General features: G+C 39.6%; 1 protein-coding gene across 4 annotated transcripts in view; it reads right to left on the bottom strand.

Moving 5' to 3' along the window:
- The window catches only part of map3k22 (mitogen-activated protein kinase kinase kinase 22), a 52,445-nt gene that overhangs the window by 19,789 nt on the left and 20,156 nt on the right, over positions 1 to 12,500 (bottom strand). For all 4 annotated transcript variants that reach the window (XM_083530170.1, XM_083530172.1, XM_083530171.1 and 1 more), the window contains exons 4-10: positions 10,960 to 11,075; positions 9,534 to 9,571; positions 5,639 to 5,738; positions 4,880 to 4,996; positions 4,273 to 4,387; positions 624 to 757; positions 295 to 368 (exon numbers count right to left, since the gene is read on the bottom strand). In XM_083530170.1, the coding sequence (XP_083386296.1) occupies positions 295 to 368; positions 624 to 757; positions 4,273 to 4,387; positions 4,880 to 4,996; positions 5,639 to 5,738; positions 9,534 to 9,571; positions 10,960 to 11,075 (694 nt within the window). The remainder of the gene's footprint in view (positions 1 to 294; positions 369 to 623; positions 758 to 4,272; positions 4,388 to 4,879; positions 4,997 to 5,638; positions 5,739 to 9,533; positions 9,572 to 10,959; positions 11,076 to 12,500) is intronic.

The raw sequence follows: 12,500 nt of genomic DNA, 5'->3' as shown, positions 1-12,500 counted from the left end.
TCTCTTTTCATCAGTCTGCACTCTGCTATTTGCCGTTGTGCTTTGATTGCAAATGAATCGCGTTTGAACCGCTTCCTGCTACACTTTCTCCCTCTCACAGAGTCCGTTTTACTCGCAACACATCCATCACGCGATAGCTCCGGAACTCAGGCGTCTAGATAAGGCTGGCGTTGCCACGGTGACGTCGCCGACTTCCTGTCCAGCTTTTGCGGCATCCTGATTCATTGCCTTCTGCATGGAGCTGATATTCAGTACACACACACATTGTGAAACACACAGGAGGATTCCTCTTACCTGTCCAGAGCTTGGTCCAGGGACTGGCAGCTGCTAGATAAGGAACCATCGGCACTTCCAAAAGGGTCCATGACCTGCAACGTGAGGCACATGCGATGTCACAATTCAGCTAAGCGTTACCTCATGCCCTGTTAGGTCTTATATATAGACACACTATAACAGTTTTCAATACTTAGTGTTCTTTTTTTTATCCCTTATACTAATCCAGACCTGGAAACCGCTCAAATTGAATTCCAGACTTTGGCTGGAAGAGGCGGGTGTCCCAATACATTTGACCCAGTAGGTTGTTTGAACAGAGGCAGATGTGAGGTGTTGGCGGAGGTGCTTACGTTGGGATCTGGCGTCTCGGGGATAAACTCTCCCTCGCTGTGGATGCTGGTGTAGGAGCCCTGGCGTGCAATCTGCTGCTGCTCCTCGGGAACGCTGCCCGGCGGCGGGGAACTCCTCCCTGTGTGCAGAGAGCCTGAACACAAAGCACAGATACTAAGTGAGGTGGAAAATTCTGTTAAAAAAAAAGTAAAGGTTTAAATAGGTGTGTTATAAGCCGTTAGATTAAAGTCACCGTATGTCATTTTCCTATATATAATTTTAAAAGTGCAGTATCCAATACTGAAAAAGTATTATACTATAGTAAAGCATTATATTACCCTAACCTACAATAAAACAAACCTGTGAACTGTTGGACAATGCTGTCGTGCAACGGATTAGACTAACGAATTAGTAGCAACAGTCTACGACAAAGGACCAGGACTGCAATTTGCATGAACAGTTCTGCACCTAAGCGGCCATCACTGTACGCTGCACCTCAACAATGGAGCTTTCATACTGTAATATAGTTTGGGTGAGTGCTTTACCTACTACTCTTCAACAAACTTTATCCCTCAGAAGCGTTTTGTTGGAAATGCAACCTGATCTATTGCAGATACTTCATCTGCTTCTTTATTTCAGAAAATGTAGGTGAATTTATGATATTAACATCAACATTCCAGAGCATTTCAGAATGGATTTCAAAGCAAATTCACAGGTTTTCAGATTTTCAACTTCCAAAAATTCTTACATGTAAAGGTCAATATTTGATCAAATGTTCCACTTAAACATGCTATGAAAGATGTAGAAAGAATTTTTTTGTGCTGCTTTGCAATTGTTTGTTTTTTTGTTTTTTTATGCATTTTATGTATTTTACAGTAATCCCCCGTTTATAAACGAAAAACCGCGATAAACGGACGCCATCCCAAAAAATGCTATTTTATGTATACAGTACTGTACTGTATTAACATTTGGCTTCATTTTATAATTAATACTTATATTTTTATTATAAAATGTCATTATTTCAACATAAAACTCCATAAAAACAGTTTTTTTTGGTCTATGGTGCTCTCCACGAGAGACCTGGAAAATCAGACAAATTAATCAGTTATGTTGCAAAAGTAATTCCGCAAAAAAACGGGGCGCCAGATCCGAACCGAGGTAAAGCGGGGGATTACTGTATATTGTTTTTGGAGATCTTCATTACTGGGTTTTTGGTACATATTGTAATTTATTATCAGTCATTTGCACTTGCATATTTGTTATTTCAATTGAGTTTTTTTCCTCAATTTCATTTTTTTGTCTTTTTTTTTTTTAATTGTATATATTTTATTCTTGTGCAAAATAAATAAATAAATAAATAAATAAATAAATCTGTATGAATAGACATTTGGGTTTGAGAATGAGGATGGGTTCCATTTTGAGTCTGGTTCCTCTCAGGATTTCTTCCTTATGCAATCTCAAGGAGTTTTTCCTCACCACAGTCGCCAATGGATCACTCATTAGGGATAAACTTATAAGAAAAAAACGTATATAAGGAAGTAGAAATGAATTCAGACACGACTCGTTCCTTTAAAAGAAGTAGGGCGAAAAGAAAAGGCTACTCAAACCAAAAAAAATCACACACTGAAGGGTCCTTATTTTCTCTCAGTCATTTCTTCAGGATAGACAAAAGGAGAGAAAAAAAAAGAATTATTATTATTTTTTTTTATAAATTGCTGAGGTGTAAAAGCAATTGAACGTTTGCTGAAGGAGTGTTTAAAGGATTGATTTAATCTCTATCCCTCTCTCCCTCCCTCCCTCCCTCTCTTGTTCTCTCTCTCAGCTCAGCCCTGTCTGTCCATCGCCTGCTTGTAACCCTATTCTTATTGCTCTCACTACGCTGTGGTATTTCCTGTCGCTCTTTAAACACACACACATGGACACTAATAATCCACCGCCGACTCGTCCGTTCACATTCCAGGGCGAAGTACATAATTGGGTTAAACACGTTCAGTATGGAAATGTGTGTACTGAATGCTGTTGTTTGCAGTGGCGCTGCTCTGTGGCTGCCCCAGGGAGTTTCTCTCACTGTGTTTTTTGGCGTTTCACGTTGGTGTAAATTTGAACCGAGACCGGTTTTGTGTATACGTAATGCTTCCGAGGCTCAGAGTAGGTCACTGGGGAAAATGATAACCATAGAAGGTAAACTCTCAGGGGTAAAGTTACAGAGCATAAAAGTATATACAAACAAAAAAGTGTTGAGCAGAAACATTGCCACTGATGTTAATAAAAACCAAAGATATTACACCAGTTATATTAAGTTAATACAATTAAAACTATATTGTTAATGCATCATTGTCTTTATATTTTCATCTATTTTTAAATCCATCAAAAAGATTTATGCATCAGAACAAAATATCTTGCAGTTAAAAATCAATATTAAGTTGTGCATAGTCTTTTATTTTGATAGATTTGCAGTTCCATGCATTTTCCTTTTACTATCAGGTGGATTATTATACATTTAAATGATCATCAGCTTTAATTTGAATAGAATTTAACTTAATTTTACTATCAGGTGGACTATTATACATTTACATAAACATCAGATTTAAATCAAATTTAATTTTACTTAATTTTACTATTGGATGGACTAATATACATTTACATAAACATCAGCCTTAATTTGAATAAAACTTAAATGTAATAATTATAATATTTTTTAATAAAAAAAATCTTAATATAATTTTACTCATGTTTATTTTTTTCTGATTCAACATTAATCACAATATTTGTGATTTATCTGTAGTACTGCCGCAGACCGTAGAGAGTAAGGCTAATGATAAGAGACATCCTTTATCTTACACTATCGAATTGTTACCATCTGGCTGACGGTTCCGAGATTCTTATTGGTAACTGCTAGTCAGTTAGACTGGTTATTTTAAAATACATTTATCGGCATTAAATTATTAATAATTATTTACACATGCCAACTGTGAATTGTTAAATCTGTGTGAGTCTGCTGTAAATGTACTTTCACTACAGGCATAAATAAACTGAACTGAACTGGATTATTTTAGGTCTTGCGTGATTTGATTTCTTTCCAATCTAAGACCATATAAGAGAGACAATGCTTACAAAGGGTATGAGAAGAATATCAGCACCACCCTAAATAAAAACTCAAATCCACTGATGAAAATACAGCACATGTGTAGGTAACGGGATCTGCATATTGTCATACATTTATTTTAAAAGTCTTCATGTCTGAATCAAATGCCAAATGTTCAAATCTGTCGTCTGCAATACTTCATTTCATGAGTGAAGTTGTTATTCCAGTGCACCAGAAAACACACACACACACACACACACACACACACACACACACACACACACACACACACACGCGCCAGATTTACGCTGGAGTTGTAGTAGGTCCTGACAGTGTCCTGTACATTACGGATTAGTCAAATACGACTGGATCTGCCGTCACGGATCCGCCTTTGTTTGCGTTCGTGTTGCGTCAAAGCTGCACACAGGCGCTGATAACTTCAGAACAGAGTGAAAGACAAATCAGAACTCAATCTCTCCTTCTCCAGAGCTCTGGGAGTGATAAACCTGTTGAGTGATGGTGAATAAACCTGTGTGTGTGTGTGTGTGTGTGAGTGTGTGTGTGTGTGTGTGTGTGTGTGTTACCTGTGGAATGTTTGCGAACTCGTTCAGATCCTTTGAGCAAAGAACCCTTCAGGTCTCCCAGAGACCGAGACGACCTCATCTCACTGTGCTTATCTCTGCTGTTCACCTGCAGAAACTAGAGAGAGAGAGAACCAGACAGATAAACAGAAACATGGAGAGAGAGAGAAAGAAAGAGAAGGAAAAAGGACAGGCAAACACAGAGAGATACAGAGAGAGAAAATGAGAGAGACAGACAAAAACAGAGGGACACAGACAGACAGAGAGAAATAAGAGAAATCGAGAGAGACAGAGAGAGAGAGAGGGAAAAAAGACATACACACTGGTCAACTGGTGCAAACACAACCCTACTTATTTAAATCCTGACTCCATCCTAGGTTCTATCTAGCTCGGGGAGTGGAGCTCATTAATAAGGCTTTGGGTTACTGATCAGAAGGCCAGAGGTTCAAGCCCCGGTATCGGCAAGCTGCCACTTTCGGGCCCTTGAGCAAGGCCCTTAACCCTCTGTGCGCCAGGGGCGCCATATCATGGGATATGCAAAGAAAAGAATTTCACTGACAAATAAAGACTATTCATCAAATGTATTGTCTGTACGTGTCTCCCCACTCACATGGTTATTAGTGGGAGTTTTCAGCACGACTCTCAGCACACCCTTTGTTCCTGAACTGGAGCTCAAACTCGACACGGCTCGATCCAAATCCTCCTGACACTTTACAGCTACTAGTGTCTGTGAACACACACACATTCAAATCGTTCAATATGTTCACACATCCTCTAATGCATTCATCAATATTTATTCAATCATTCAGCTTGCTTCATGAGGTTGCTAGTTCATTATGATAACCCACAAGCTAGCATGAAAAAACCAAACAAACATAAAACTAGCTTAAACAGTTTTCCCACAAATTATCGACAATAAAATGGCTTTATTTTCCCAACGGTGCTGAAACAAAGTTAAAATGAACACGCCTCATGCGTGGGTTATTTAGCATCAATGTTTAGCTTAAATGAGTCAGCATAAACACTAGCTCAATAACATGCTAATCTATCCATTTCTAAACCTAGTTAGAGCCAAATTAGTCAGCGCTTATGTATTATTCATAGAACATTTCTCGTTTAAAACCATTACACCCTGTTAGAAAATTGTCTCTCTAACATGTCAGAGGCATATTAGAGACGTGCGTAGCTGTTAGCGAAATTCAATGTTAAAGAGAGTAAATGTGTTTGCGTTAGCACGTTCGAATTCCTAGCTAACTTTTCCGTAGGTTTAGCTGCTTCGGTGTTGCAGATTAGGTGACGGTTTAGGTGAGCAAGAATGAAAAGTTGTTCCGTGTCTTTTTAGATTCCCTGAGATGTTTTTTTTTTTTACCTCTCTGTCAGTGCAGTAAAGGTCCAAGTGCTGACCAAAGGCCTCTGTGACTTTCTGCAGAAGCTCCCTGAACTTCAGAGGTCTCTGAAAAGGAATGATCCTGCAGGAGATAAAAAAAAAAGGGTCAAATATCAAACCGTGGTGTACTGTTCCTCAAAATGAAGTGTATTAATTTATAGTAGATATACTAGATGGTTTGTGGACACATGCTGCAACAGGTTTGGGTCTCCTAGTTCAAGCGAAGGGAAAATTTGTCCAAAGGTGCTTCCAAATTTGTGCAGTTTGGAGAAGAAACACAAATAGATGGAAAGATATATGAACTAGAAGACCCAAACCTGTTTCACCCCCCCTGTGCACAAACCCAGCATCATGAAGATCTGATCTCATCCTATTAAATACCTTTGAGATAAATTGGAACGCTGACTAAACCGCAGGACTGCTTACATCAGCCTGACTTTACAAACACCTTGTGGCACAAATCTCCACAAATTCTAGTGGAATATCTTCCCAGAAGAGTGGAGTTTTTATTATAAGAGCAAACAGGGACTGCATGTGGAATGGGATGTTCAAAATGCATATAAGAATCTTATGTTTAGGCGTACTTTTGTCCACCAATAGTGTACGTATGTGATAAAAAAAAGCGCTCGCTCAGCAAGTTCAGGTTCTGAGCTAGTAACCCAAATGGCGTGATTTCAAATCCCAGTCCTGCCAGCGAGGCCCTTGACCTCCAACCAAACATCTCTATTCTTACCCTGGATTCTGCCTCACTTGTTTGCTACTTCGGATCAAAAGCTTCAGCCTGAACGTCGAGGTAAAACGATTGTTTGTGCATTTGGCACTGGCGTCTGGAACGGAGCTCTGTTTCAACACCAGCGTTCCTAACATCAGAGCTTGAAACACAAAAACAGATACGGCTTCCTGACAGGAAAGAGTGTTTTTCTTTCTTAAAAAAACAAAAAAAACAACAGCACTGGCAGCAGCCTGTTTCTGTGCACTTCTAAAGTTCATCTCTGCTTATCCCACAATCCCCTTCTGCTATCTGCTGCTTTTAAATAACCCCTGATTCTTTCGGCATGGGAAGTTCCTCAAGAAAAAAAAAAAAACAGGCCGCCAAATCAGCCCCTGTTTACTGATCGCATCTCGGCTACATCAAATGCACCATAATCTCCAGCATAATGGCAGGGTTCAAGGAAAGAGGAATTCTGGGAAACTGGTGTGCCGTCGGGTTACGTTTTACAAATATTCGATCCATTGCTCTGCTCCTCTCGCGTCTTAAAAATGAGTTTGAAACGAATCCAAAGGGTCTTTTTAGGGTCTAGAAGAAGATAGAGGAAGACGTCGTGGTTGGAAACAGAGCACAGGGGAAAATATGGCTCGGGAAGAAAGAGGAGAGGATGTACGGAACGAGATGGCTTTCCTTCCTCGATGCGCTTAGATAAGCAGAGGTTGGCACTGAGAGCGGCGCTCGCCTCCTTCCTGTCCCACCGCTTCAGCTGCTTACGGAGGAAAGACAAACCTCGAGCGACTTTAATTAAGGCACAATCGGCTTCTCGAGCTGACACCGGCACAGTAGGGTGATGAAGCTCGGATTGGGTGGGGGGGTGGGGGTGGTGGATTGCCAGGGCAACGTCTAACACACTGGAACTTTCCAGAACATGAAGCAAAGCTGCTACAGCACCATGACTGAAAAGAGTGAAGTACCCAGAAATAGCAAAATGCTTCTAAGAAGAGTTTGTCTTAGTTTTTTTTGTTCTTTATATTCTTTCCTTTACACTATATATGCCTTTAATAGTAATAGAACAAAGAGACAAGGTTGATTTTTATTTTTATTAGAAAACGGCTCCTGGAAAGAAACGCTATTCTTTCCTCCAACGCATGTGTGGCGCTTCTTCGAACGCGCTGTTGCGCAATCTGACCTTCCGAATTGCTACCGTACAATATTTTTGTCCTTTTAAGGTCATCTGGTGAATCGTTTCCTCACTGCCGATTAAACAATGAGACGGATTTTTGGAGTGTTAATAATTCTGGATCTGACTGTATCATCATCCTGGTAAATTCCAAGTTTCCGATCTCAAAAACTTGAGGAAGCAAAGTCTAATTGCACCGAAATTAAAATCCAAGTGAAGAATTTTAGGGTGAGATCAAAATTTGTCTTCAAGCTCCATTGCAAAACAATTTATCAAAGCACTTGGCTGGACAAAAGTATAGGGACTTTTACAGACAAATCTGGTTGTTCCTCAAACTGTTACCACAAACTCAGAGGCACACAATTGCACAGGATCTTTGGATGTGGTAACATGAGGTTTGTTTTTTCTGCTTAAACTACGAGATCCAAATGTTTTCCAGCATTCAGTAAGCTAGCTCCATAAAAAAATATGTTTTCCACGGGTTGGAGTGGTACATCTTCCTACTATAAAGCATTGACCTCAACCCTTTAAGAAAGAACTGAAAGCAGACTGCACCCTCACCTCACTTACATCACCTCTTCCTCAAACACTTCAACTAGCACTTACAGTTGAATATTGCCAAAAGTATTGGGACACCTTCCCTTTCCTGCTATATGTGATTCTTTTCCAAACTGTTACCACAAGTCTGGAGGCTACAGGACTTTAGATGCGCTATAATAAAAATTTGCATTCATTTGAACTTGGAAACCCCTTTCCAGCACAAAGTGAGCTCCTTGAAGATATGCTTTGGAGAGGAAGATCTTGAGTGGCCTGCTATAAAGCTCTGATCTCATCCCTACTGAACACCTTTGGGATGAATGTGAACGCTGACTGCACCCCAGGTCTCCTCACTCTACATCAGTACCTGCCTTTCGTAATCCCCTTGTGGCCTATATATATATACATATATAAAGCGTGCTACAATTCCTCTCAACAGAGTTTACGCAGAACCAAGTATGTTTACACAATTTGGTCCGGTGTTGATTTATTCAGTTGATTTATTTATTATAGAACCTCAAAGCACTTTTGTACTTCGCTCTGGATAAGGGCGTCCGCTGAATGCCATAAATCTAAATGTGACCCCGACTTCACTAATACCCTCGTGTCTGAATGAGTCTCATGCAAACAAACCCAATTTTATGCTTAAGTGTCCACAAACTTTTGTCCTCATAGTGCATTCTTATAAATACATCAGGATCTAAATGTTGAAGTGAACTTCAGCAGGGTTTCACAGGTTAAGATTCAGTCCTGTTCTGGTTTCAGTATCAGGGTTTGGTGAAAAACCACTGCACTATGGGGGCCAATAGTTCTGGACAGCACCATCCATTGAGAGCATTCTATATCTGTGCCTTAGTCACTTTTATTTTCAATGGTCTTTCCAACAAACGGACATCGATGTCGGCGGAGGAAAAAAAAACGTTTTCTTCTAATTAGTGAAGTGGGAGCTGAGCTCTCTGGGAAACGTCGTTGTTCAAGCACTTGTGTGATCCGACGTCCAATTTTTCCAGAACTGAGATTTTTTTTTCTGCCCAAATGTCGCTTTGATGTGATGTGGCTTTTATTTAAAAATGATCCCTGAGGGAAATTTTTGTACTTTTGTGTAGTTCCTGTGTTTGCTGCTCGTTTCAGGAGAAAATGAGACAGCCTGTGTGTGTGGGCGAGCGGCTCAACTACAGGCCTCGGAGAATTAATGTGTCACTGGGCTCAAATACTGGCACCTTCGCCCCATAAACTGGCCTGGTTTGGTGAAAACACAGAGCGAAAAACAAACAACCCCCCGCACCCCCCAGAACGTCAAAGCGCACGATCTAGGAACTTTTTTTTTTTTTTTTGGCAGAACGTCGTTTTTTTTTTTTCCTCCTCATATTTTTCCTCTCTCCTGTAGTCCGGAAAAGTCAGTGCCCACTTGGTGAGTATGTGTGGAAAGAAACGAACGGGATCTGACTCACCGTTTCTCTCGCTCGTGCTCCAGCTTGACGCGCAAATCCTGAAAGCGACAGAAAACAAAAAGGCAGGAAAGAATGAGCGAAAGAATGAAACAATCGTCAATAAACATGGTGAGAAAAAAAGTCAGTCAACGTTTGCTGGACGTTTTTTGGGCCTAAAATATCATTTCTTTTTGCAAATGGGTATTTTTTATTTAGCTGCTACTCTAATGGGTTTCCTTTCTTTCCTACAAACTGATCGGTAATTGGTGTGCCATTGAAGTTTTCCTCACACGACGCTGAATAATGGTGTTTTCGCGGCCAGGTCTTGATCAAGAGCTGCTCAAGCAGTTCATTAGCTCACCAGGATGACATGTTCCTGATTAGATGAATGTGGGTTTTTTTTTTTTTTTCTGTTCTCTCTGCCATGTTTATTATTTACCTCTTAACTGAGGAAGTAGATTCTGAGGTAATGTGACATGCAAAAGAATGAGGAAAGGATGCCATAGAAGGAAGTTATTCTGTTATTCATGCTTTTCATATTTTTCACACCTACCCACAGAGCACACACACACACACACACACACACACACACACACACACACACACAGTACACTTTTCCAATTAAGGCAGCTAAAAGGTTTTTTCTTCCTAAACGGGCCACTTTCAGCTTCTCCTCAATGTGAGACGGAGTCAAAAAGTATTGGGACAACCACCATTTCAATCCGTATGTGCTTCTTCCCCAAACTGTTACCACAGAGATAGAGGCACGTAATTGTATAAGATTGTTCGGATGCAATAGAATGACATTGTACAAACCTGTTCCAGGCATATACACATACTATAAAATAAAAAACGAACATATTTAACTCAAATTAGAATATTACAGCGGTACGCAAACATAGAGGCGAACGTGTGTGTGCGCGTGTGTGTGTGAGTGTGTTTCACGCACTGTTTCATCGTTGCTATTTTATGCTGCGCAATGTCCCCGAACCAAAGGCTGCGAGATAAATGGCTTGCAAAAATACAGTACACACATATACACACACACCCACTATATGCACTATATGAACAAAAGTTTGTGGACACCTGAGGGTTAAGCTGTATGTATGTGCTTCTTTAACATTACATTCCACATTTAGTACCGACTTGCTCTTATCATAAGCACGCTAAAGCCCAAACGGATGTTTTTCAAAAATCCATGTTGATTTAGTTGGCATTATCCGAGGCAGATACCTTTCTAAAATACACACCAAGAGTCTGCTAACTGGCTAAATTGGTCATGCATTAGTGTTTCGATAAGTATCTTTCAAACTACATGAAACGTAAAAACAGTATTTGGTATGTTCTAGTAAGAGGATGTCATGGTTCTTCCACTATACTGTATTTTAGAGCCAGATGCTGCTAGTAAAGTGTGGGTAATGTTTGTGCAGGAGTTCATCACAGGTACCTGTCTGTAGCTCAAGGTCCTGCTTTTGGGTTTGTGGCTGGCGCTGCTGTTGAGCTGGTAACAGCAGCGCAGGGCTGCCAGGTCCTTCATGATAGAGTTGAGAGCCTCCTCGTCATCTGTAACACATACACACACAAACAGAGTGTTAGCACCACATAAACCATCCTCTGTGTGCACTGATCTAAACTACAAAGTGATTCTGCTGGAGAACACACTCAGTCCTTCTGGTTCTGCACACACACACACACACACACACACACACAATATATATATATATGGGTTGCAGCTATTGATTATTTTAGTAATCGAGTATACGAACGATTGTTCCATCGATTAATCGGATCAGAAGTTCTGTTTCTTCATTAAAGAACAACACTAAATATACAAGATAACATAAGCCGGGTCTCTTGTATAAATGTTTAAGTAATTTGTTTCCTTTTTTGAAAATAAATTGAATTTGTATTGCTGAAAATGCACACATGAATATCTGTGAAAACTGTGAAAACACCAAAATGGCAATACAAATATATACATTTAAATCTTGACTAAAAATATAAAAATCAATTTTAAATTACTTAAAGAAAAAAAAAAGGTAAACGCACTGTGCGGTGGTTCCTTTATGTTTTAGTTTGAAATGACCCTAAACTTTGGAAACTTTCTGGTTCCTTCATTTTTCATTTTTTTGCAGAGTTTAACAGGTGGTACGTCAGTAATAATGGTCCGTGGGGAAACACAGTAGTAGTTAAATGGACTATACGATTTCGAGTCATTTTTACGATTTCAAGCATCTTTATAAATGATGCTTATTCTGATCCTAAAATATGTAATATATATACTAATTACATATTTTAGGATCAGAATAAGCATCATTTATAAAGATCTAAAAACATAAATATAAAAAAATTAATCTAAAACATTAAACATGGAGAGAAAAAAAAGTTCATTCAACCTGTGGCCGGTTTTCTTAATCATGACTCAAAAAAACCCCCAGAATGAGCAAAAGTATTGGGACAAATGACTTTCCCTGCCATTTGTGGTTCTTCACCAAAATGTTACCACAAAAGTTGCGACCCAAACCTGTTCCAGCATGACAATGCCTCTGTGCACAAAGCCAGCTCTGTGAAGATATGCTTTACATGGGTTGGAGTGGAAGATCTCAACCCTATTGAACATGATGAATTTTTCACTCTGACTGCACCTCAGGCCTCTTCACCTCACCTACATCAGTACCTGATTCAACTATGTCCTTGAAAATCTCCAAAAGCATACTCCAAAATATTAGTGGAACATCTTCCTAGAAGAGTGGAAATTACTATAACAGAAAATGGTGACTAAATTTTCAAGTGTCCACAAACTTTTTTCTGTATATCACATGTATATGTATAAATTGGAACCGTTCTTAGTTTTGGCCTTAAATGAATATCTGTGATCATGATTGTTTACGGTGGTGACATCAGCATGTCCCCACAAGTCCCAGCAGAAAAAAATGTAAACAGATTGTTTAAAAAAAGTTTAAAAGTAGACACAGTGCTGTATAATGT

The sequence above is a fragment of the Silurus aristotelis genome (genome assembly GCF_946808225.1).
Source record: "Silurus aristotelis genome assembly, chromosome: 25".
Classification (NCBI taxonomy): domain Eukaryota; kingdom Metazoa; phylum Chordata; class Actinopteri; order Siluriformes; family Siluridae; genus Silurus; species Silurus aristotelis.
Note: the sequence above shows the minus strand (reverse complement) of the source record. Positions and strands in the feature narration are given on the sequence as shown.